Source organism: Diadema setosum, chromosome 15, assembly GCF_964275005.1.
Source record: "Diadema setosum chromosome 15, eeDiaSeto1, whole genome shotgun sequence".
NCBI classification, from domain to species: domain Eukaryota; kingdom Metazoa; phylum Echinodermata; class Echinoidea; order Diadematoida; family Diadematidae; genus Diadema; species Diadema setosum.
Genome location: NC_092699.1, coordinates 9,034,817 through 9,056,890, shown reverse-complemented (window position 1 = coordinate 9,056,890; position 22,074 = coordinate 9,034,817). Strand labels below are relative to the sequence as shown.

Sequence of the window (22,074 nt, the reverse complement as noted above, 5' to 3'; positions counted from 1 at the left end):
TCTGACAGTTACTCAATTGAACTATTCTTTTCCATCAAGGAAATGTAACTATGAGTATCGTACGACTTGTCACAGATGACACAAACAGAAATGTTTCTCAAATTTTTGTTTTGTTTTGTTCGTTTCATTTTCCATCTGGGAAGGTGGCTGGATAGCCCATATTCAGCAGAAGTAGCTGGTCTTCCATGGGATCCAGTTGGATGTGAGGCGGGATCACTTCAACGGGTTAAACACCCTGCTCTTTGCGATGAATGAGTGAAGAGGGATATTTCTCTCTCACACACGGGACCTCCATTCTATGTCTTGTCCGAGGGACAGGGTGTTTTGTCTCTTACTAGAGGGGACGGTATGATTACACACAGTGCTCATTCCAGACTCGGGCATCGCTTCAAATACGAATATAGTTGAAAACGTATTCATAATTCTAGATACCCACAGTGTTTATCAACTTCAAGCTCCTATAAAAAATGAACTCGGCTTCCCTTGAAATCCCGTCGTACATGCAAATAGAACCAACAGATTTTTTTTTTTTTTTAATTTCATAAGCCCTGAATTAGCACTGGCTTCGACCAAAATTATAAGTCGTCATCAATGCCATAAGTGTCGTTGTTGTAGATAAAGACGATTTCGTCTAGCGGCTCCGAGGCCGAGCCATTGATACTGCTTGCCCTGTGCTCGGCCCGCGGGATGGACACCTGCTTCCCAAAGTCCTCGATATGGTCAGGTGTTGGAGATATGACTCGCGTTCCGGTCTCGGTACCGAACATGTAATCGTTCTCAACTTCGATCGCTTGTTCCCTCCATGGAAAAATAATCTGATAAACAAATTCCATGGAAAATATTAGACAGATATTTGATATAAAGTGGTGACGGCAATGGTAGGCCTATACTTACAATATCCTGAAACTCACACATTATTATCTCACAAAGCAGAATAGTAATAAATCATACGATGAAAAAAAGATATTGTAAGTTTCCATTTTGGTGCTGTCAAACGTCAACGAGCAAGTTTTTTTTCTGTTTTTTTTTTGTATCATAAAACCAGAAATAATGCTTGAAGATAAGTAATTTCAATTAATGTGCAGCACATAAACACCTACCAAAAGTTACAATTACATCAGAAAACCTAATTTCACTTTTTTTATTGTTTGATCTTGAGCAAAGAAAGTGGTCATGTGGTTTAGTTCACCCTTTGAATACGAGATGTATTGCTTTCTCTGTGGTTTATGAATTAAGCATTATGCACTTTGAATGTCAGCAGAATTTTCCCTACCTCTCCGTCAGTCCCGTTGTTATTCGCTGTCATGCCAGTAGTCTGTTCCGCTAGGCTATAATGGTTCACTTCAAATCCAACCTTCTCTGAAGTCTTATTCCAATATCTGTGTTGCCAGCACAGTAATGCGACGATCGCAATCAAAAGGACTCCACCTGTTGATACCGTAACTCCAACAATAATTTTCCACGAATCTGCAGTAAATGAAGAAGGCGAGGACATGCTTTTTTTGTTTTGTTATTTTTTAAGACCCGAGTATTGTAGAGAATCGTGCAATGGAAAAGCTGGTCCGATTCGGGAATATTCGAGAATCCCCGTAATCTGATTCGGACATATTCGAGAATCCTCGTAATCCAATTCGGACATTTTCGAGAATTTTGATTTGATTTGATTTGATTTGATTTATTGGTTCCTGCATTATATCATTGCTTATGCAGATACATACACATATATCATATACACTGTTGGTACCATACATATAAATGGATATACATAAACATTAAGTGCTAACAAGGTAAGAATTCTCGTAACGATTTGTGTACAACTTTAACACTGATCTCGAGGCTAGTACACACACAGCCGAAGATTCTCAACTGGTGTCGATCGTTACCGATGGGCATTTGCTTTGATCAATAAGTCGATGCACATAACTATCATTCGCTAACGAGCTACTTTATTCTAGCACGCATGCCCGCCTGTGTTATTCGAGATTTTCGATCGTGACATTGAGGTTTGGCTCACCTCCCCGATTGTACCCAGGTGGGAAGCGAAAGAAGATCTAGTCAAAGAGACTACCAGCTTCATTCTCTATGCTACTATCTTTTTAATAAAATTTGAAAATCCGAGAAGGAAAAAAAAAACGACGATATTCTTTGCTACCTCTTCACAAAATGATGTTTTTTTTTTTTTTTTTTTTTTTTCGGAACGAAAAATCAAGATAATTGTGGGATACAACTTACCACAATCTTATTCGTGACTCTACTGCACGATAAACCCCCAGAAAGTCCAAAAAGAGTTAACTCTTTATGTGTCACGTTCGCACGTCCGACTCAGTTGACGGTGTGCCAACTTCGCATATTTTGCTCAAACCCGCAAACCCGCCCAAACCGATCGATAAATCGCCAAATGCAGCAGTACAATGAAGCGTTTCTCGAGATTCCATTTCTGTCAAATGTGGCTTGCATTTTATGTGACGATAGGCTGGTGCTCCCAGTTGGATTAGCGAGTAAAGTATATTAAAGTTTCAGGCACTGTTTTGTGTGCAGAAGTCATGTCTTCACAATAATGTAGCTCATGGTTATTGAAAAGAAGAACGATCATTGATTTGGAATACAATTTACACTAAAGGAAAGCTTGTCATTTTCCCCACGCCTTTGCTCATTACATGACCAGGGTAACTGAAATCTACTGAATTTACATAGATTTGAAAAGCAGAATGTTTTCTCAAAGCATGACTACGTTACTGTTTCAGGATAATGTGGCACACAGGGGGTTTACACCATGAGACATAAAGAGTTAAAGTTTATTTTCCACTATGCTGATGAAATGTACATTTTAATAGGCTCAAGTCACATGTTGTTGTTGTTGTAATGAATCTATTTTTCAAAGAAATAATTCTAATCTCATTTACTATTGAATTATTAAGCTTGTTTGTAAGTGTTTACTCCTTGTTAGCAATTTAAATATAATCAAATTTTAGTTGAGTAAGTATATTGCTTTGGGTTGGCAAATCCAAATATTGTTGTGGTCTAGATTCACTCGCCTCATAATCATTATAAAGTATTAAAGGAGAATTACTCTTCCCCTCCCTCTCTTTATCTCATTTTCCGTGGGGATGGAGGTGGACGTATACTGCTGGATATTTTGACATGTTTATAAAACTATTTGACAGTTTTGAGAATGTCAACATTTGACAATTCTCCATGCATGCCAATACCATGGATGATCTATTGCGATTGGTATATTACCATGTCGTGTATAACAAACGAGCCAACCCCCAAACATCTCGACCTGAATAACAGAAACCAGTCTCTTAAATATTATGATATATGTGATAATAGATATTATCGTTATAATGAAAACAAACTCAAAACGTACCGTTTTCTTTTGTTGGTTCAGTTGGCATTGTTTTTTCTGTGAATTGGAAATAAGATACAATGAAGAATGAAATAAAGGTTAGACAAAGTAATATATGTTTATATAAACAAACTAGTAATGAATTTTTACCTGCGTAGTATACAAAATCATTACCTACGACATCAATCAAACCATGGGCCCGTTGCATAAAACTTACCGTTGAATTTCAATGGTAACTACCGTCAAAATTAGGCGTCACAGCCAATCAGCATCAAGGATTATAAGCTTTACCGCTAATTTGAAGACTTACCGCTAGAAAGGAGCGGTAAGTCCAGCGGTAAGGGTTTTATGCAACAGGGCACATGTCTCATAGTAGACCTGTACTGATTAAAACAAGACATTTGATTTGGCTTTGATCTCATTTTAAAATAAAACTGTTTCGGCACTCTCTCTTATCTAACATTTTCCTGCTTTCTAAACTCATTCTTAAAAGACCTTAGATGAACTAAACCAAAAAACTACTTATTCTTACCAGTTATCGACTCGGTGTGACCATCTGTTGTCACTGCCGTTGTCCGGGATGGAGGTTTTTTAGTAGAGAGCTCACTTGTGTCTAACGGAAAGGGCGGATAGACAAATTATGTTACTGATAGATGTGGAATATTGTTTTCAGCGACTCTCCTAAAAAGAATCCTTTGCTTTTATTCAACAACGTTTTAACAGAATACGTCTGAACTAGCTTTGATTTCCTTTTAAAATCATACGCAGTGCACACTCTGAAGAATGATTATCTGCTTTATTACAAAAGACAGATATTGAATGAAAAGATGCAAGGTTAAGGAAATGAACTAAACCAGTATTGTTCTCACCGGATATTGTCGACCCCGTGTAAGCATATAAAGTCACCACTGGCATTATCATAGATGGAGACATTGCCGTAGATGGAAATAAGAGGGCTCACTTTCGTTTATCGGAGAGGGCGATCAATGGACAGACATATTTTTTTTTTTTTACTTTTGTTCGAATTTATTGCAAATTTCTTCTGTCTTCAATGGTAACTTTATGGAGAATGTATCTTCTTTTTAAGGCATATTTCCGAACCAGCTTTGTTTCTATTCTGAAATTTTGCGTCAGTGCGTTTTCTGATGAATTATTTTGCTTCGTGACAAAATATACAAGGCCCGCGGGACAGGGGTTGACAGAATATCACCTTTTTCGGGTAAGGGAGAGCACTCGGGGGTCACACCCTCTCCCCCTCCAAACGCAGAAAATACCCCCACCAAACAAACAAACAAACAAAACAAAAAACAAAAAACAACATCATCACCAACAACAAAAACAACAACATTAACAATAGAAAACCATAGCCAAAAACCACCACCCCGTTCTGCAACCAATGACCTCTCGCATAAAACGATACAATGTTACTGAAAACAACCATGACAATAAACTTTTCCTTACCGGTTACTACCTGCTGAGTGTAAATGTCTGTCGTCACTTTCGTTGTCATTGATGCAGGTTTTGTCGGAATTAAAGAGAGCTCAGTTGCTTCTATCAGCAAGGCAGGAGAGATAGACAAGAAAATAATATTATAGTATTAGTTATGGACTTATACTACTGTTTGCGGTGACACTTTTACAGATAAATCATTTTTTTTTTACGTGTCTGAATTGTTGTCATAGTGTTGTCATATAGATGCATTCATTTTCGTAGTTGTAACTAAAACGGGCTTTGTCGTTTCCCGAAGTTGTGGTGTGAAGCTCCTGCTTTCAATGGGACCACTATAGAGAATGCTTTCTTTTTTCAACGCCAATATCTATATGCCTTAAATAGTTTTGATTCAATTCTTAAATTACGCGTCAGTGCTATTCAGACAAGTAATTCTTCTACTTTATCACAAAAGAACTTACGGTTAACGATACAGCGTCAAGGGAATGAACAAAACCAATAGACTTACCCTCACCGGTTACTAACGTCTGGGTATAAATATCTGTCGTTACTGCTGTTGCCGTAGATGCTGGTATTGCCGTAGTTGTAACTAAAGAGGGCTCAGTTGTATCTATCAAAAAGGGTGATTAGACAGACAAGTCTTTGTAGTCATGGAATAATATTATTGTTTCCAGTGGTAGTCTTAAAGAGAATGCTTCTTCTAACAGAATTGTCTAATTTGGCTTAATTCTCTGATCACTGATGAATAAATCATCTGCTTTATTTCATAACTCTTAAGAAATATCTGACATAAAATAAAATACGATAAAGGAACAGTGAGCTAAACCTACTGAGTATAGGCATAAACTTTAAAACATCTGTCGACACTACCGTACGGTTGCCATAGATGCTGGCATTGCTGTAGATTTAAGCGGAGAGGACTTAGTAGTAATGTGTCTATCGGAGAAGGTAGAAAGATAGACCCTTGTTTAGTACTTATGAAATAATACCAGTGATTTTAATGCTCTCTTGTGTAGAACCCTTTGTTTGACGTAGGCTCTAACGCCAGAACTGGCTTTGATTCGATTAAAGAATTATGCGTGATCGAGGGTGTTCGCTGAAGTTAGAATAATTATTTTGCTTTATGACAAAAGGAAATTTTATATCAAACGTTCGGACGATATTGGGTTAAGGAAACATACTATAACAAATAAATCTCTGCTCACCGGTTACTACTAACTCGACTATGCTGTCACTTGCCGCAGATGCTACTGAAGAAACTCGGCTATCGGAGAGGGCGGATTGTCAGAAATTCTTTTCATAGATATCTGATAACGCTACTGCTTTCAATGGTACTCTTTTGGAGACTGCTACTAAAGAAAATAGCTGAATTAGCTTTATTTCATTTCATAGTCATGCTGCAGTGCTTTCTCTGACAAATGATCGGTCTGCGATACTACAAAAGTCCTAAGAAATATTTGACAAAAAAGAAAAGAAAAGAAAGAGAGACATTATGAAGGAATGAACTAAAGACATGAATTTGCCCTCACCTGTTATTAACGATTCGTTGGAAACATCTGTCGTCACAAGCGTTGTCATAGATGTGGGAATCGTCGTAGCTGAAAAAAAAAATGGAGGGGCGCAGTTGATGTGTCCATTGCAGAGGATGGATAGACAAAATGTCTACTAGTGGTATGGAATAAAACCACTGTTTTTACTTCTAGTACACTTATGGAGGATGATTTGTTTAAAAAAAAATCAACAGCTGGTGTTGGTTTTTAACTGGAACTGGGCCCTGTGCATAAAACCCTTACCGCTGGACTTACCGCTCCTTTCTAGCGGTAAGTCTTCAGATTAGCGGTAAATTCTATAATCCTTGATGGTGATTGGCTGTGACGCCTTATTTTGACGGTAGTTATCATTGAATTTCAATGGTAAGTTTTATGAAACGGGCCCCTGTTTTTAATTCTAATTCTAAAATTATGCGTCAGTGCAAACGGTTATGAGTCATTCTGCTTTTTTTTTTAAATAAATGTTACGAGAAATTTTTCAACAAATAATGTTTGTCTATATGGTTAAGAATTTTTTCCTTTAAATTAGGCATCTAGTATTTGTTTGTTTGTATGTGTGTATGTGTGTGTGTGTGTGTGTGTGTCATTTCTGCCTGGTGTTCAAAATTATTTTTGACATTTTGGGTTATGGTTAAGATTAGGGAACAATCTAATTAGTAATTATGGGCAACAGGAAGCGTTTACTAAAATGTGAGCTATCTCTATAGTTTTGCTGAAATCAGCCTGAAGTTGTGCGTGTGTGTGTGTGTGTGTGTGTGTTTTCTCATGGTGCCATTTTCTCTCTGAACGTTGGGGGCAAGTTCAGGGGTCACGTAAATTAGTAATCGTGGGCGCCAACTAGGCATGGGTAGCAAATACATTCTCGGTTGAGTTTAGCTTAATGCATGGCTAAGTTCAAGTCAGGCTCCATTTTTTTTTTCTCTCTCTCTTTTTGAGGACTCTGGGGTCAATGTTATGGTCAGGGGTCAAGTAATTGGTGATCGTTGTGATCAAGCAGGGGTAAAAAAAAAAGAAAAAAATCTGAGGAAGTCCAAACTTGTTCGAGTTCGGCTGAAGCTACTTCCAAAGTTCATGTTGGCGCCATGTTTTTCAGTGATCTTTGGGATTAAGGCCAAGGTCAGAGTGAGCTTAACTGGTAATCTTGGGCACCAGACAGGGGATGGCACTAAGTTCACGTTTGATGAAATTACGATTCTGAATAAAGACACGAATAGGGATGTGAATAAAATAAAGGAAAAATGAAACAACCTCACACACCTCTATGACGTACAAATGCTAGAAAATGGTATTCATAACGGTGTGTATCATGCAATTTAGAATGTTGATGTCATGAATGAATCATAAGATTCCAGTTTACAGTTGGGTCAAGACAGGGTTGTTTCAAAGAAGTTCGTAGTTTCTATGGATAGGAAGTAATGAGATCAAGGGGAGGCTTGTCCAGGTGTGTAAAGTAAAATCGTAAAGAAAATTTGACAAAGAGGCAACACCAGCCAATACGGAAAAGGGGGCATAACTTGTGTATACTTTCCAAGTTACTCCATCGGATTAAGTTTAAAGGGAGACCTATGTTACAGATTTTCTGACGTAAAGTTCTATTGTCGCATGTTATTGGAAGCTGATGACCACTAAAGATCGAGCTTCATCACTCCTATATGGGTGAATTGCGTTTAGCACAGAGTTGGAGTCATTGTGAATTGTTGTATTTTGGCTTGGACAGCCTGATCATGAAATTCATCGGATTATTCACCAGTTGTTCACCAGAGGGATTCCAGCTGAAACACTAACAATATTTGTGACTATAATATGGGCGTCAGCACTAGTTTGCGCTTTGTAATTAGGCATTTTAAAATTCTGTAACTCCATGTATGACACTGTATGCCTGTGTGATAAACCAACTTTGAATTGCATAGTGGCGGAAGTGATGTGAACCCAGAACAATGCGCATAATTTACATATGGATTGATGGAATCAATTCTAAATGCATTAGGTCAATTCTACTGCAAAGACAGCTACACCTTTTGATAGAATTTTAGTCAAAATATTTCGGGTGCCACTTCCGGGTTTAACCATTTGACAAAAAAAAAGAAAAAAAAAATATAGGGGGAGGGCGTGCCTTCGGTGCCCCCCCCCCCCCCGATCCACCACTGTTTTAGTGAAGGAAATCATTCGTTGTTAATATGATTAAGATACAAACCGTCTTTTCGTCGATAAAAGTTACGGATAGTTTCCAAAGAAACGTCAAACCAGGAACTAAGTGGAAATTATCATGTTATGGAATTAGCATTATGTTTGGGGTTTCGAGGCGGAGCAGAATTTGATGTTTGGATTAAAGTTTGGGTTTTAGCAAAGAACATGGATGGAGTCAGACAAGAACCGGGACGAGGATTTTTAAGGACAGTAATCAGCCATTACAGGGATGACCCCTTAGGCCCAGCTACTACAGGCATGGTTTCTTCTACACAGTAACGAAGCAAGGGGAGCAAAGCAAAGTGCCGAAGCTCAGAAATAAGTCCGAGAATATGAAGTCTGTTCATGTTAATACGTTCTCTCGTAATCAGTATCACATCTGATTTCGGCGAAAACAGCGTGATACAGTCATAAGATCATTGTGCTAGTGGCTATTTATTTTGAGGCCCACCGGCTGCACATCAAGTTGAAAGAATAACTCTCTGTACACAACTTGATGCGATTTGGAGGAAGTCATTCCTTGACTAAAGAAAGCATTCCAGTTGAAGATTAGGGAGGACTGTCACATTAACAAAAAGTTCCTAGGCCTATAAGCAATAATAGGAAGATGGGCGGGAATGTTTATGAGCAACCTGACACTTACGGGATAATGAGTGCAATTCATTACTGATTAAGCAATAATTGTTTGATGAACGTGGAAATATCATAAAGTTGAAAAAGGCATTAAGTTTTTACACATTTTATATTGTCAGTTCTTTTACCAATTTAGCAGTCAACGTAGGCCCTACTCAGTAGAAAATACCTTGGTCATAATTACCTGCATTGATTAGGTTCATCAAACATCCAAGACAAACGAAGGCAAATGGGCAGAGCGGTGACGTTCCTGAAGCCATTTTTACGTACGAAATCAGCTCAGCAGGAAGTTGTATTGTTTGCTCACCAAATAGTCGACTGTGTGATCCAATACATCCAGACTAAATGGCCCTCTTTTAAGATACATTTATTGACGATTTAGCGTACATACACGTATATAAAACGCTAGAATTTGATCCTCTACAGTTATGTTCAATGCATATTCAACAACGAGTTTGAGAAATGATGCCGCTTCACTCGATGTAAGAGTAGAAATGTTGGTCCAAAATGTATTTTGTAACAATCAGTACGTATCCGTTAACGAGGAATGTTTGCAAGAACGAGTGTCAATGTTGATTCTTTTGAGTGGTTCCTGTAATGACTCGATTTTTGTCAACACGTGTACATTCACACACAAAGAAGCACACAGGAAATTCATTGACGTCTTATTTGTGGATCGGGTTACATATAAACCCATATACTCTTGGGAGCATTGTTCATTTGGACTTCGATCGTAGAGAGGAACGCCTTTCGTAATTAAAGGCGCATAATTATATATATGGGTGAAAACGTTGAACGATGTACAATTGGGTAAATCAGGGGTCAAAATTAAAAAAACGTCACTCACTGATATAATATCTCTATTTCTTAGAAACCGGTTATACTGGGATATCTCCAAGGGTGTTGTTTTTATTCAAGATTAGATAGAAGTGTGACATATTGGCGAACGTCTCTGACTAAAATAAACATTGTTTTAGTGAAAATTCAAATGAAGGGTAGAAAAACATTCAAGTGAATATAATATCATTTTCATCATGTTCATGCTTTTAAAGATTGTGTTAATTTGTTCCTAAAATATTGTTTACCTCCTGTGAAGTTTACAAAAGCTAATACACACGGAAGTTAAAGTTAAAGTGGAGTTTTTGCCATTTAAGCAGAGATTTTTATATTCTTATCTTCACTTTCATCTCATTTGAACAAAACATATAGCAGGGGTTTCATTTGTTTAAATGTTAATGTTCACTAGATACTTATAATGAATTTAGTGCATTTCGTTTGGTCAAATCCCCATAAAAGCCCTTTACAGATGCTGAAAGTAAGCCATGTTTTGATCAGAGACGTTCAGGTTTCACTCATAGACGTTCCTCAGATATAGACAATAAAAACAATGTCCTTTGATCCATAATTACGAGGTTTGTGAACAAACAACATTATTCTTTTATTAAACACATGTTTATCTTTTGTGAACAATTCAGAATGGTAATTTCAACTTGAATTATTTTTCATAATAACCGATTGTAACTACAAACCTCCAAATTGTAAGAGGAATTTCGATTTCTACACCAAAAATCAACAACAAACCTGTCCTTGTTATATCATTCATATCTTACAACACTTTTGAATGACAGACAAATAAAAATTACATGAAATACTTACTACCTTACCTAAATTATTTGTTTATATCAGAGACATTTGCTTTTCCATCAGGGACGTTTCGGCTGTAAGTTATCACTAGAATTAAACACCAAACTCCCTATTTTAAAAGACTCTCGTAACTCAACATTCCACATTCATTGAGAAATCATTTACCGAGGCATATGTCAAGAAATGTTTTTGTTTATGATGACAACTACTTTGTATTTCACCTTCCGGTGTATGCGAAGGTGTGCCCACATGCTATCAATATTGTATATGCTTTCTTTCAAATGTAGTCCAAGTCTATAACAAAGGTAAACACGAATTTACTAATACTATTTTAATGTGACCACTATACTTCAAATATGATTGAATGTGTATGTCAGGCCAGTTCGGATTTTTATTAGGGACCGTACCTGGGCCACTGTTATGATGTCGTCTCAGAAAGCTGTAATTAACCTATACTCATCCTAGAAGCATCAAATTCCGCTGTGCTTTTTTTTTTTGTATACTATGGCAGATATAAATTGTAAACGCCAAACTCAAAAGAATATCAACGGTGTGGTACAGCAAACGTTTGACCAAAAATGAACTGAAAACCTCTTTCAAGAGGTTGACAATGATAACATTACAATATCACATTTTACCTGTCACATCGGTAGGGGATTATCAATCCTTCTTTCTACTTGAAGGCGATACATAAGTATAGTGTCGTAGAGGAAACTAAGTAAAGGGACATTCTTAATAGATATTTTCTTGTTTCATCATAGATGTTAGTTTTTTTTTCCTTTTCTCATATATTTGGCTTACAAACCTAAAAAATAATACCACTAGAACATCTCACTTTACTTCTAAGAGAAAAGGAGTCATTACAGGAGAAATTCAGCCCAAATATGAGCTAGCCGCTGATAAGAAAGAATAAAATCTTACGGGCTCAAGAAAAAAAATAATGAAGTTATGACGTTTTGAAGTTTAGCTAATTTTTCAGGAAACAGTTTTTGAACGGTCATTATGAATATGCTAATGGCAAATTGAGCTTGACATTCCCTCACAACTTGCCGTAATGTTTGCACTTAAACTTTTGAAAATTTAAGTTTTTCATTCAAACATAATTATGCCCGAGGCTTTAATCCGGGTGTATCTAACTGATTACTATTCTGAAGGTAATCAACCAGGAATAGCATCATGTTTCAGATTTCAAAGACAGAAAAATTGAATGTTCGTTATTTTTTGTACGCGATCAATGGAAAATTGTGAGGTTATGACATGGTTAGCTCACTCATTTGCATATTCTTATCAACTGTACGAGAACTTGTTTGCAGAAATTAGCAAAACTTCAAAAAGGCAATTAATTAAGGGTGCAAGTATGCACCACAGGTGTGCTGCTATTGTTACAAATTAGGTGCAAATTTGAACATTTATTTCTTAGCGTGTAAGTCTCAGATTTTACAGCCTCAAAAGCAAACGTAGTGATGTGCATTAAAAACAGATTCCGCATTATAACATTGAATTGTATTTCCCCTGTATTTGGTATTCCATGTCCTCAATCAGTGCATGGTACCGACTGCGTCGCTTGCTACCTGAAACAGGGGTTGGGATAGTCATTATTTTGTAAACAGATGGCACCTCCAAAATGTCCGTCCGGTCTTGCCAGTACCACGGCCGTGATCTGGAACTTGTAGGCTCCATGAACATGACTGAGCCTAAAGATCCTGAGCAGGACGAAATTTTAATATTCGGAGCATTTAAAATCCATCCGGTCTTCCCATCTTGCTGTAAGAAAAAAAAAGATAGAGTGAAAATGATATTAAAATATATTTATCATGCACTGGAAGAACAATATACGCACGAATGAACGTCTCTGATCAAAATTATAAAATCAACATTGTTTTTAGATTGCGTAAATTACCTAGAACGATGTATGTATACGAGGGCCATATACTCTGGAATGATGAAAATCTACTCCTTATTGTAGTAGTTGAAAATATGTAAAACGTTCAATGTAACGTCTCTGACGTAAACATCTTTGCTTATCAGTACTTAATTTGTTTGATTTTTACAAGATATTGGCATTATATTTGGATTGAGGAACCAATGTGCTACAAACATAGGCACCAATTCGCCATGGTGGGTCATTGATATTGGTTTGAGAGCAGATCCTATTTGTTCAGAGAACGTCTCTGACCTAAACCTGTTTTTCTTACATTTCTGCCTCTCTCACGAAAAATACGTAAACTAAAGTGACTACTACATAATAATCATAGACTATTGACCTATTACTAGTCATAGAACATAGTTTCTGTCCTGGCAATGTGTTTACACTTGCTCAATCAACAGAAAATCTTAAATTTGAAACTCTTTTACATATTTTCAACATCTTTCAGGAAGCTTCATTTTTCTTAATATTACAACACGCAAGTGTTAACTTGGTTCTACTTGTTCCTATTATACTAACTGAGCCCATCCAGACATAAATTTACTTTAATGTTCTCATAATTTGTATAGTGGATGTCTTTATTTCATGAAACAGTAATTTTCAGAGACGTTTTTCATTTTGCTCAGAGACGTGCGGTCTTTGATTTTCGTGCAGATTCTTACATATTTACTGTCTATCTTTTTTTAATTTACCTCTAATCCAAAGATTACAATACATAATTTCACAAATGATACTGATTGGCAAATCTACGGAATAATAACTCTAATAAATTGGCACAAACACCAGGAAAGTTTTTGTTATTACTCACATTTCCAAGATTTGTGGGCATATCTGTCGTTGAACTGTGCTGACTCGATTCCAGGATGGCTCGTCAGTGCGTAAAATAGGCACGGAAATAAAATATCATGCAGTGTGAAAGTGTCAGATGAGGGAATATCCCTTTAGAGACTCTCAATCAGGGACATTCGTTTTGATCAGAGACATTCACCAATTCGGGTTTTCAACCAGAACTCACTTTTGTGGACAGTATGCTACTAAAGTTGCCAATCATCATACTTGCCTGGCTCACACTGACATACTGATAACCACTTTTTATCTCAAGCATAATCCACTTTCATTAATGAAACCATTAAACAACTGAACATCTCTGATGGTTATTCAGTATAATTTCATTTAATGAGCCACCACTCGATTATTTCACACAGCTCACTCACAAATTTTGATGGAATGGTAGTATGGATAAGACGCTAAATAAATATGGCCTTACATGTTTTCATAGTCATCCTGAATCTTTGGCGTCATGGAAAAGATAATTCATTCAAAGACGTTCTTTTTCAGACATAAGTGAATTCAACGTTTCCTGATAAGATAAATAATACACACGTTGATGGCAGAAGTACTTGATTAAATAGTTGAAGTGTGTGGGCTTACTCACAAGGAAAAACAAAGCTGTAGAATTGCATTAGGAAAAAAATTAAGACGTGTGATTCTGGGATTTTTTCCCAAAATATGCATTTTTGTCAATTTTTTCAGCTTCAAAGCATCATTTTTTAAAGAAAATGCAGTAAGAACACTACAAAGTATATATTTTCTGAAAGGTACAACCCTCCCCTACCAAATGATACCTAAAACCATGAAAAACACACCCAGGTTACAATTTTACAAGGGTTTGAATATCGAAAAGCCCGAAAATGGCCAATTGTACATCGTTCAACGTTTTCGCCCATATATATATATATATATATATATATATATATGAAGAGTTTGTTTGCAAAAACCGATAAGTCCATATTTGCCAAATGGAGATATTTGCGATTAAAGGTCAAGAAAAATAAAGAGAATAATAAGAAAATTTTTGCTTCTTTGACCATAACTTCAACAATGTACCTTTATATGTAGTGACCAATATATCATTTTAAAGGTAGTATTTTGTACTTTATGACAGGAACCGTACTTCAAAATCTTCAAAAATGGACTTATCGGTTTTTGCAAACAAACTCTTCATATATAGATATAATATAATATAAATAACTTTTTAGGATTTTTATGTTCATGTTAGCATACTAGTAATAAATACTTTATTGCATTTATTTCAACGGGAGACAAAGAGACAAATTTGAATCACAGTAAAATCTTATATGTATTGAAATTCCAACTGAAATTGGAATCTCAATTCAAATTATCGACCGTCACGCGTTTGATCAAAGCAAAATCGGGTAGTTCCGCCGCTGAAGGAGGATTTGGCGTTAACATATAACAATTTCGGAGGTAAATATTTTGTAGTAAAATCTAAACTTTTAACATCAATTTGAATTCAGATAGAATAAGATTTAGTCACAGGCATACACACATACACGCGTGCAGAGAGTATCTCCATACCAATGGAATGGCTGTTGATGAACGTGTTTTGTCCTATGCACTTATCAATTCACATTAAACTATAAGAGACACCTCTTTCTTACCCCAATAAATGGTATACTTTTTTTAACGCTAAATGTGATATCGGCCCGAAATGTTGTAAAACAGAACAGTATATTTATCTATCAAGTCACACCTGTTTATGAAATACATTTTAATCTCAATGTAAATAACCGGAGACAACACTAGGATGTATAAACTATTTATTATGTTTACATGGGCCTGCTGTCCGGAGTATCAACCTTCATAACTGTGTATATGATTACAAAGTACAGTATTGAAAGAAATGTACATTGAAAAACGAGTGCGAAGCATCGGAATCCAACGTTATCATTCTTTTTTTTTTTTTTGAGGGGGGGGGGGGGGAATGGCTCTTAAGTTTTTTTCTCGTTGTCAGGCAAGTGGAAGATTACGTTCCTATAGATGAAATTAGAATTAGAATACCAGAACGATAAACTTCAGGAAAAAACAAATGCAAGAAATTCCATGTTTGAAAACTGTCATAGCCCCTAACAAAGGAATGTTTGCTACCAGAAGTTTACGTCGCTTCTTGACTCAATTATTTCCTTATTTGCATAAAAGGTTATTTCAAATAACCCTTTATATATTAAAAAAAAAGATCGGCATAAGGGTTAGGGTTACAGATTTGATCTCATATTCTAAAAAAAAAATAAATACAAAAATAGCTTCGTAATGGTATCAGTCATGAGGAAAACCAAATGAGGAAACAATAATATGAAGCTTCCAAGTTAACCAAGGTCTATTCAAGTGCGACGGATCATCCGTTATTGTTGTAAGAACAAAGAGAAAATCTCCATGAAAGCTGTTTGAAAGATTGATCAAATATATCATACATATATCACTCTCCTTTCTCTGATGAATATTCAAAATGCCTTATGTGTTTCAATCTTCTGGTATCATAATATACTACATTGTTTCGGTATACGCTAAATCAGTGAAGGTGAAATACTTGTTACCAACACTTTCATGCTACGTATTACATCTGTCCTATAATATTCTTCACTGGCATTGAATGAATATACATACACACTTTAGCAAGCTAACAATTCACGATTTTCTTCTTTTTTTTTTCTTTAGTCATGTTAGGTAAAAGCCTACATTGCGTCTTCAGATTTGAGTTAAATTTTGGTACCCTACTCAGAATGTTATTCAAATGATAACAATTATTTAAATATTTCTACTATTCTTATGATTTAATGTATTTCATTTCTCAGTGCTTGTAGTAGTGTTCGCAAACCATGTTACACAAATCATATTATAAAAGTGTCTTCTGCAATGCTTATTGTAAACGACGTTTTATGATAATATAGAGACGTGAGTACCACGTGGAGCTTGCTTCTAACAAATAGGTAAACCAAATCTATCATTTTGATTTCATTTAATCAATCGAATGTCATTATGAGTGTCATTTGATCTATCACTAATTACAGTTTCTCCCGTAAGAAAAAAACCTAGAAAACGTATTCATGGTACAGAGGGTGTTTCACGAAGAATAAAAGTCGAACTTAAGATTTAAGATTGGCTAAAAGATATGGGATGCCACTGGTTTCCCTGCTCAATATTATTACCCTAATCTAATTATCATTAGTGACTAAATGCTTACAGAATAATTCCTTTGTTATCTATTTCATTTTGTTTCATCAACGACTACATGGGGAAAAAATCTCCCGAATCTTCGTTTCATTAGAAAGTTGAGCAACATTGAAGACACACACATGTGAACCCCCGCCTCCCCCCCCCCCCCCCTTGCGGTTTTTTCGATCGCAGTGCTTGCGATATGTTGCGGTTGCCACATCGCAATCATCGAGTCGCATAGTATGATAGTCAAGGCGCTAATTCCTGTAAGAGGCTTAATTAAGGAGTTCGTTCAACCCACCCCGCAGAAAAGGTTTGACCAGACAAGGTGGTAGATGGGACCTCTATGAACATCCCCAGGTAGTATGTGGTTCCAAATTGTGGTGTCAGTAGAATTTTACTGGCCACTTTTCATCATGATTTGTTGGAACAAACGTAAAAGAGTCTGCGCACGCCAAGACTATTACACGCACCACTAGCACTGCTACAGGCGCCAGTGCCAGTGCTGCGTGTAGTAGTCTTAGCGCGCATATACTTTTTCTTCGATAAACAAGGGTTTTGCCAGCAAACTAACTTTTCACGCCAAGCTGGGTTCGGTGTAGTGCAGTTTCTAGCCGTTTTAATTTCGTCTTTATTTCAAGAGTTCAAGCAAGCCGAGTGAAAGCGCATACCCGGTGATGGTGACGACCGAATCGCAATCACTGGGTGTGTGCTCTCACTCCACTTAGCGCAATATATACAGCGGGCTTCTGCATAATACACAAACTGCAACTCAGAGAAATAAAGACGAAAAAACGGCTAGAAATTAAGACTAGGGTCGGTAAACGCTTGTCGCTATTTGGGGTACTGAAAACGACAAACTCACACAGTTTTTGCATTTATTTCATGAAGAATTCATCAAAACTGCATGAAACTATATATGTACATGTATATGTTGCTAGAGATGTCATCCATACAGTGGGATTCATTGTAAGTTATAATATGGTGCATGGTTACCATGGTAACCGGATGCCTAAAGGTGACTGGTAACCCCCAAAATGCCTCCTGCTGCTGCAAACATTGTTGTTGTTGTTTTTTTTTTTTAATCTTATAGATGCAATAAAAAAAAAACACAATTTTTATTGATTTTCGTTAAAAAAGTTTTCCCTGTTGCCATGGCAACCAGTATTATCCAATCAGAATTTAGTTGTCAATAACTCGAAAACTAAAGCCCATAATTTCAAAAAGCTCAATAAGCATGTAATTCCTTCTGCATAAAGTGTACGACATCAGGTATATGTGAAGAATATTTTGAAGCATTCTCAAGTTACAGCAAAATTTGCAAGCAAAGGCATAATTAACGGCCACTGAAAGAAAGATATCATTTTCGAATAGTAAAATACATGAAAACTTTGCATCCATCGTACTTTCAAACACAAATTTGACTTCAAAGCATAGGCAAATGTATATAGTTTTTAATAATGTATGGACACAAATTTCCCTTAAAAATAAGATGAATACAGAAAGCAAAGCCAATATTCTATAGTAGCTCTTTCGAGTATTTACAGAGCGATGGTTATTCAAAACAATCCTGGAAAAGAGCAGAGGAAAGCAATTGATTGTTTATGTTCTTAAAGGAAGTTTATTCAAGAATACCGATAAATTCCTTTCTAAAGAAGGAATATACACGTGCGCTGGATTATCCATCAAAGAATTAAGTGTACTTTTGTGTTCGTTAACTATTGTAATATATATATATTTATAGAATAAAATGAAATATCATGATATGTAAATTTTATTCAAAACGTGCAGTAATGAATTAATGCTGACGAGAGAATGAGGGAAAAATCTTGGACGTCTTTTCCCTTTTTATCCAGACTAATTTTACAGTGTAGAACTCATCTACAATGACTGATGTGCACGAAAGGCAAAAGAAACAAACCTGTCTAAATTCCAGATATTTTGGGGAGTTACCAATCACCTGTAGGCATCCGGTTACCATGGTAACCATGCACAATATTATACCTTACAATGTATCCCAATGTATTGCTGACATCTCTAGCAAGATGCACATATATAGTTTTAAGGCGTTTCGATGAATCCTTCGTGAAATAAATGCAAAAACTGTGATAATTTTGTCATTTTCAGTGCCCCAATAGCGACAAGCGTTACCGACCCTAGTCTTAATTTCTAGCTGTTTTATTTCGCCTTTATTTCTCTGAGTTACAGCTTGTGTATTGTGCAGAAGCCCGCTGTATTGCGCTAAGCCGAGTGAGGGTGCATGCTCAATGATTGCCACAAAAAATTGTTCGGGCGTCACAATCGCTGGGTATGCGCTCTCACTTGGCTTGCTTCAACTCGGAGAAATAAAGACGAAATAAAAACGTCTGGAAACTACACTACACCGACTCCAGCTTAGCGTGAAAAGTTAGTTTTTCAGGCAAAAACCGATGTTTGTCGCGGAAAAAGTCTTTGTACGCTAAGACTATAACACGCACCACTGGCATTGGCGCCTGAAGCAGTGCTAGTGGTACGTGTAGTAGTCTTAGTGTGCGCAGACGCTTCGTCGAAGAATATGGTCATGTCGCAACTAAAATGGCCTGTAAAATTTCATTGATACCACAATTTGATATCACATACTACCTAGGGGTGTTCCAGAGGGTCCAACCGACCACCCCATGCAGTCAAACCTTTTCTGCGGGGTGGGTTGAACGAAGTCATTTTTTCTGGGTCGCTGCGCCTGGACTATGAGAGCAACGACCGCAAGGCTTGCGGAATTTCAGCCGGTCGCAAGGATTTGCAGAGGCAGCCGCAGACGATCGCAAGGTTTTGAACATGTTGAAACTCTGACAGCAGCCGCAAGGAAGTCGCAAGGCTTACGGACGCCTCCAAGTCGCGAGAAGTCGCATGCTGTCGAGAACCGCGTGCGACTTCTCGAAACCGCAAGCAGTCGCAAGAAAAAACCGCATACTGTGAGGCCACCTTTAGAATCTCACTCTCTAGCTTTAACATGGTGTTTCAAGCTTCAGCTTTCCTTGGAAACACGTCTTACATACAAAATGAAATATATTTCTTCTTGTTGTCGTTGTTGTGTGGAGACAAAGATTAGACAAAATTTATCTAAGTGTTATATCCGCCGTTTTCCTCAATGCGATGTGTGGCGTTGGTGCTCTTATACACGATTTCACCTGGCAGCTCCTCATAAATTGGGCTCGGGACGAGTTCACTGGGGCTGCTTACATTGTGATTGGCCCGCGGGATCGACACCCTCTTTCCGAAGTCCTCGACGATTTCGCCCGAGGCGAAACCGTTGAGACTGCATCGATTGTAGCTGGCCCTCGGAATCGACACCTCTTTCCCGAAGTCCATGACGATTTCATCCAGCGGCTCCACGATTACGCCCGATGGGAGGTCATTTGGACTGCTTAGATTGTGGCTTGCCCGGCGCGGGATCGACATCTGCTTCCTGCTGTCCTCATCGAAGCCCGGCGTTGGAAACATGATTCGTGTTTCTGTCCCAGTCCCGGTACTATGCGTGTAGATTTTCTCTGCTTCGATCGATTGTTTCCTCCACGGGAAAATAATCTGATGAAAACCAAATTCAATGGAAATGAGCAAGTTATAGAACGTTAAGGGCAATTGCGTACTTGAAAAAAAAAATGAAAACTGCAAAGGCGAACACATAGACACACACACACGCAACCCGCAAATCAAAACAAGATTGTAGTAAATCACTCAACAGAATTTTATCTATTTGCCATTATCGAAATTTATTGAGGTTTTTATTTTTGTGTTTTGTTTGTTGATTCTTTTTTTAAACACAAAAATCGAACAGTAGATTTAGGAAAAATAATTGCTGCACAGAACACAGACAAGAACTAAAAGCAACAATAATTCATTCAATATTTTCATTTAGTTGGTTTCATGGTAAATGGAGTAGTGAAGTTGGTCCTTCGGTCTACTCTAGTATTTAGTAAACCCATTATAAGAGATGCGATACTTTTCCGTGGATTTAACGGGTTTGGTTTAACACAATCTGATCGGCAGCAATGTCTGTACCTCTGCATCACTTTCGTTGTTATTCGTCATTATCTCAGTGGTTGGTTCCCCTAGACCATGCATGTTCACTGTAAATTCTTCTTCCCTTAACGTCCTTCGACTATGTCTGCATCTCCAGGACACGACTATGACAATCACTATCAAGAGGACGCCACCTGTTGATGCAGAAGCTGCAACGATGATCTTCAATGTTTCTGGAGTAATGAAGATATCAATGACATATTATTCAGTTCAGTTCAGCACAGTTCAGTTTCAGTTTTATTTTCATGTCCAAACAATATCACATGTGCATCACAAACACAGGAATTAGAGTACATTCCTTCCATACAACATATTAACATGAAATTACATTTTTTTTTTTATAGAGTTATATTCGTAACAACCGTTATTAAAGAAGTGGTTTTTATAATGAGAGTATGATGATAATGATAATGATAATGATGATGATAATAATGATGATGATAATAATAATAATTATAATAATATCAATAATGATAATTGATAATGATAATAATAATAATAATAATAATAATAATAACAATAATAACAATAATAATAATAATAATAATAATAATAATAATAACAATAACAATAATGATAGTAGGATAGTAGTGAAACTGATATAAAACACATAACCTACCGGGTGTTTCAGGTGGTTCAGTCGGCAAAGTGGTTGGATATGCCATAGTGGTTTCTGTGGAAAAGAAAGTACTTTTAAAATGTATCATTTTGTTTGCTTTTCTGAGACAGACATTGATTTAAAGAATATTTGTTGTAGTGATAAGTAACTGAAACGTGAACCATAATGTTAACATGATTTTTCCCTGCGAGATTATTATGAACTTTACCTTTCCCAATACTTATTCCATTGATTTTCCACAACAAAGAGATACAAAATTATAACAATGTAACACTTCATTTATACACACTCAGTTGTGAGGCATAATAACATAAGAATAATATGTAATAATCAGAAAAGTACATGAAGTTGCAAATAACTGATAATACTCTAGTAAATGAATGCGCTCTCTGATTCAAAACAGAGAAGAGAAGAAAACAAAATGGGGGAGATTGTAAAATTAAACATTGAGAGGATGAGTCAGTTGTTGTATCTGTTGGAGAGGGCGGAAAGGAAATTCTATACAGTTATGAAGTAAAACTCTTGTTTTTTATACTAATCTTATGGTTGCCAGAGTCGACCTTAGAAACCATTCTTAAGTTATGCAGCAGTGGGTTTTCTATTGAATCATCTTTTTCTGCTATCACATAATTCGTAAGATAAT

At 36.7% G+C, this 22,074-nt stretch overlaps 1 protein-coding gene across 1 annotated transcript; it reads right to left on the bottom strand.

Annotated features, from left to right (window-relative positions):
- Positions 1-575: 575 nt before the first annotated feature.
- Positions 576-9,466, bottom strand: LOC140238849 (uncharacterized). Its single transcript, XM_072318745.1, has 7 exons — positions 9,353-9,466; positions 6,328-6,396; positions 5,307-5,408; positions 3,882-3,962; positions 3,371-3,406; positions 1,274-1,467; positions 576-815 (listed from the first exon to the last, which is right to left on the bottom strand). The coding sequence occupies exons 1-7, from the start codon at positions 9,426-9,428 to the stop codon at positions 576-578; spliced, it is 798 nt and encodes a 265-aa protein (XP_072174846.1). The 5' UTR covers positions 9,429-9,466.
- Positions 9,467-22,074: the final 12,608 nt, after the last annotated feature.

What these genes read in the sequence shown, in the direction of transcription:
- LOC140238849 (XM_072318745.1), bottom strand. Translation starts at nt 9,428, where the DNA reads ATGGCTTCAGGAACGTCACCGCTCTGCCCATTTGCCTTCGTTTGTCTT. An exon ending in GACGTTAGTAACCGGTGAGG is followed by an intron (nt 3,963 to 5,306) that starts GTAAGTCTATTG and finishes CCTTTCCGTTAG; the next exon opens with ACACAAGTGAGCTCTCTACT. An exon ending in ACAACGGGACTGACGGAGAG is followed by an intron (nt 816 to 1,273) that starts GTAGGGAAAATT and finishes TTTGTTTATCAG; the next exon opens with ATTATTTTTCCATGGAGGGA.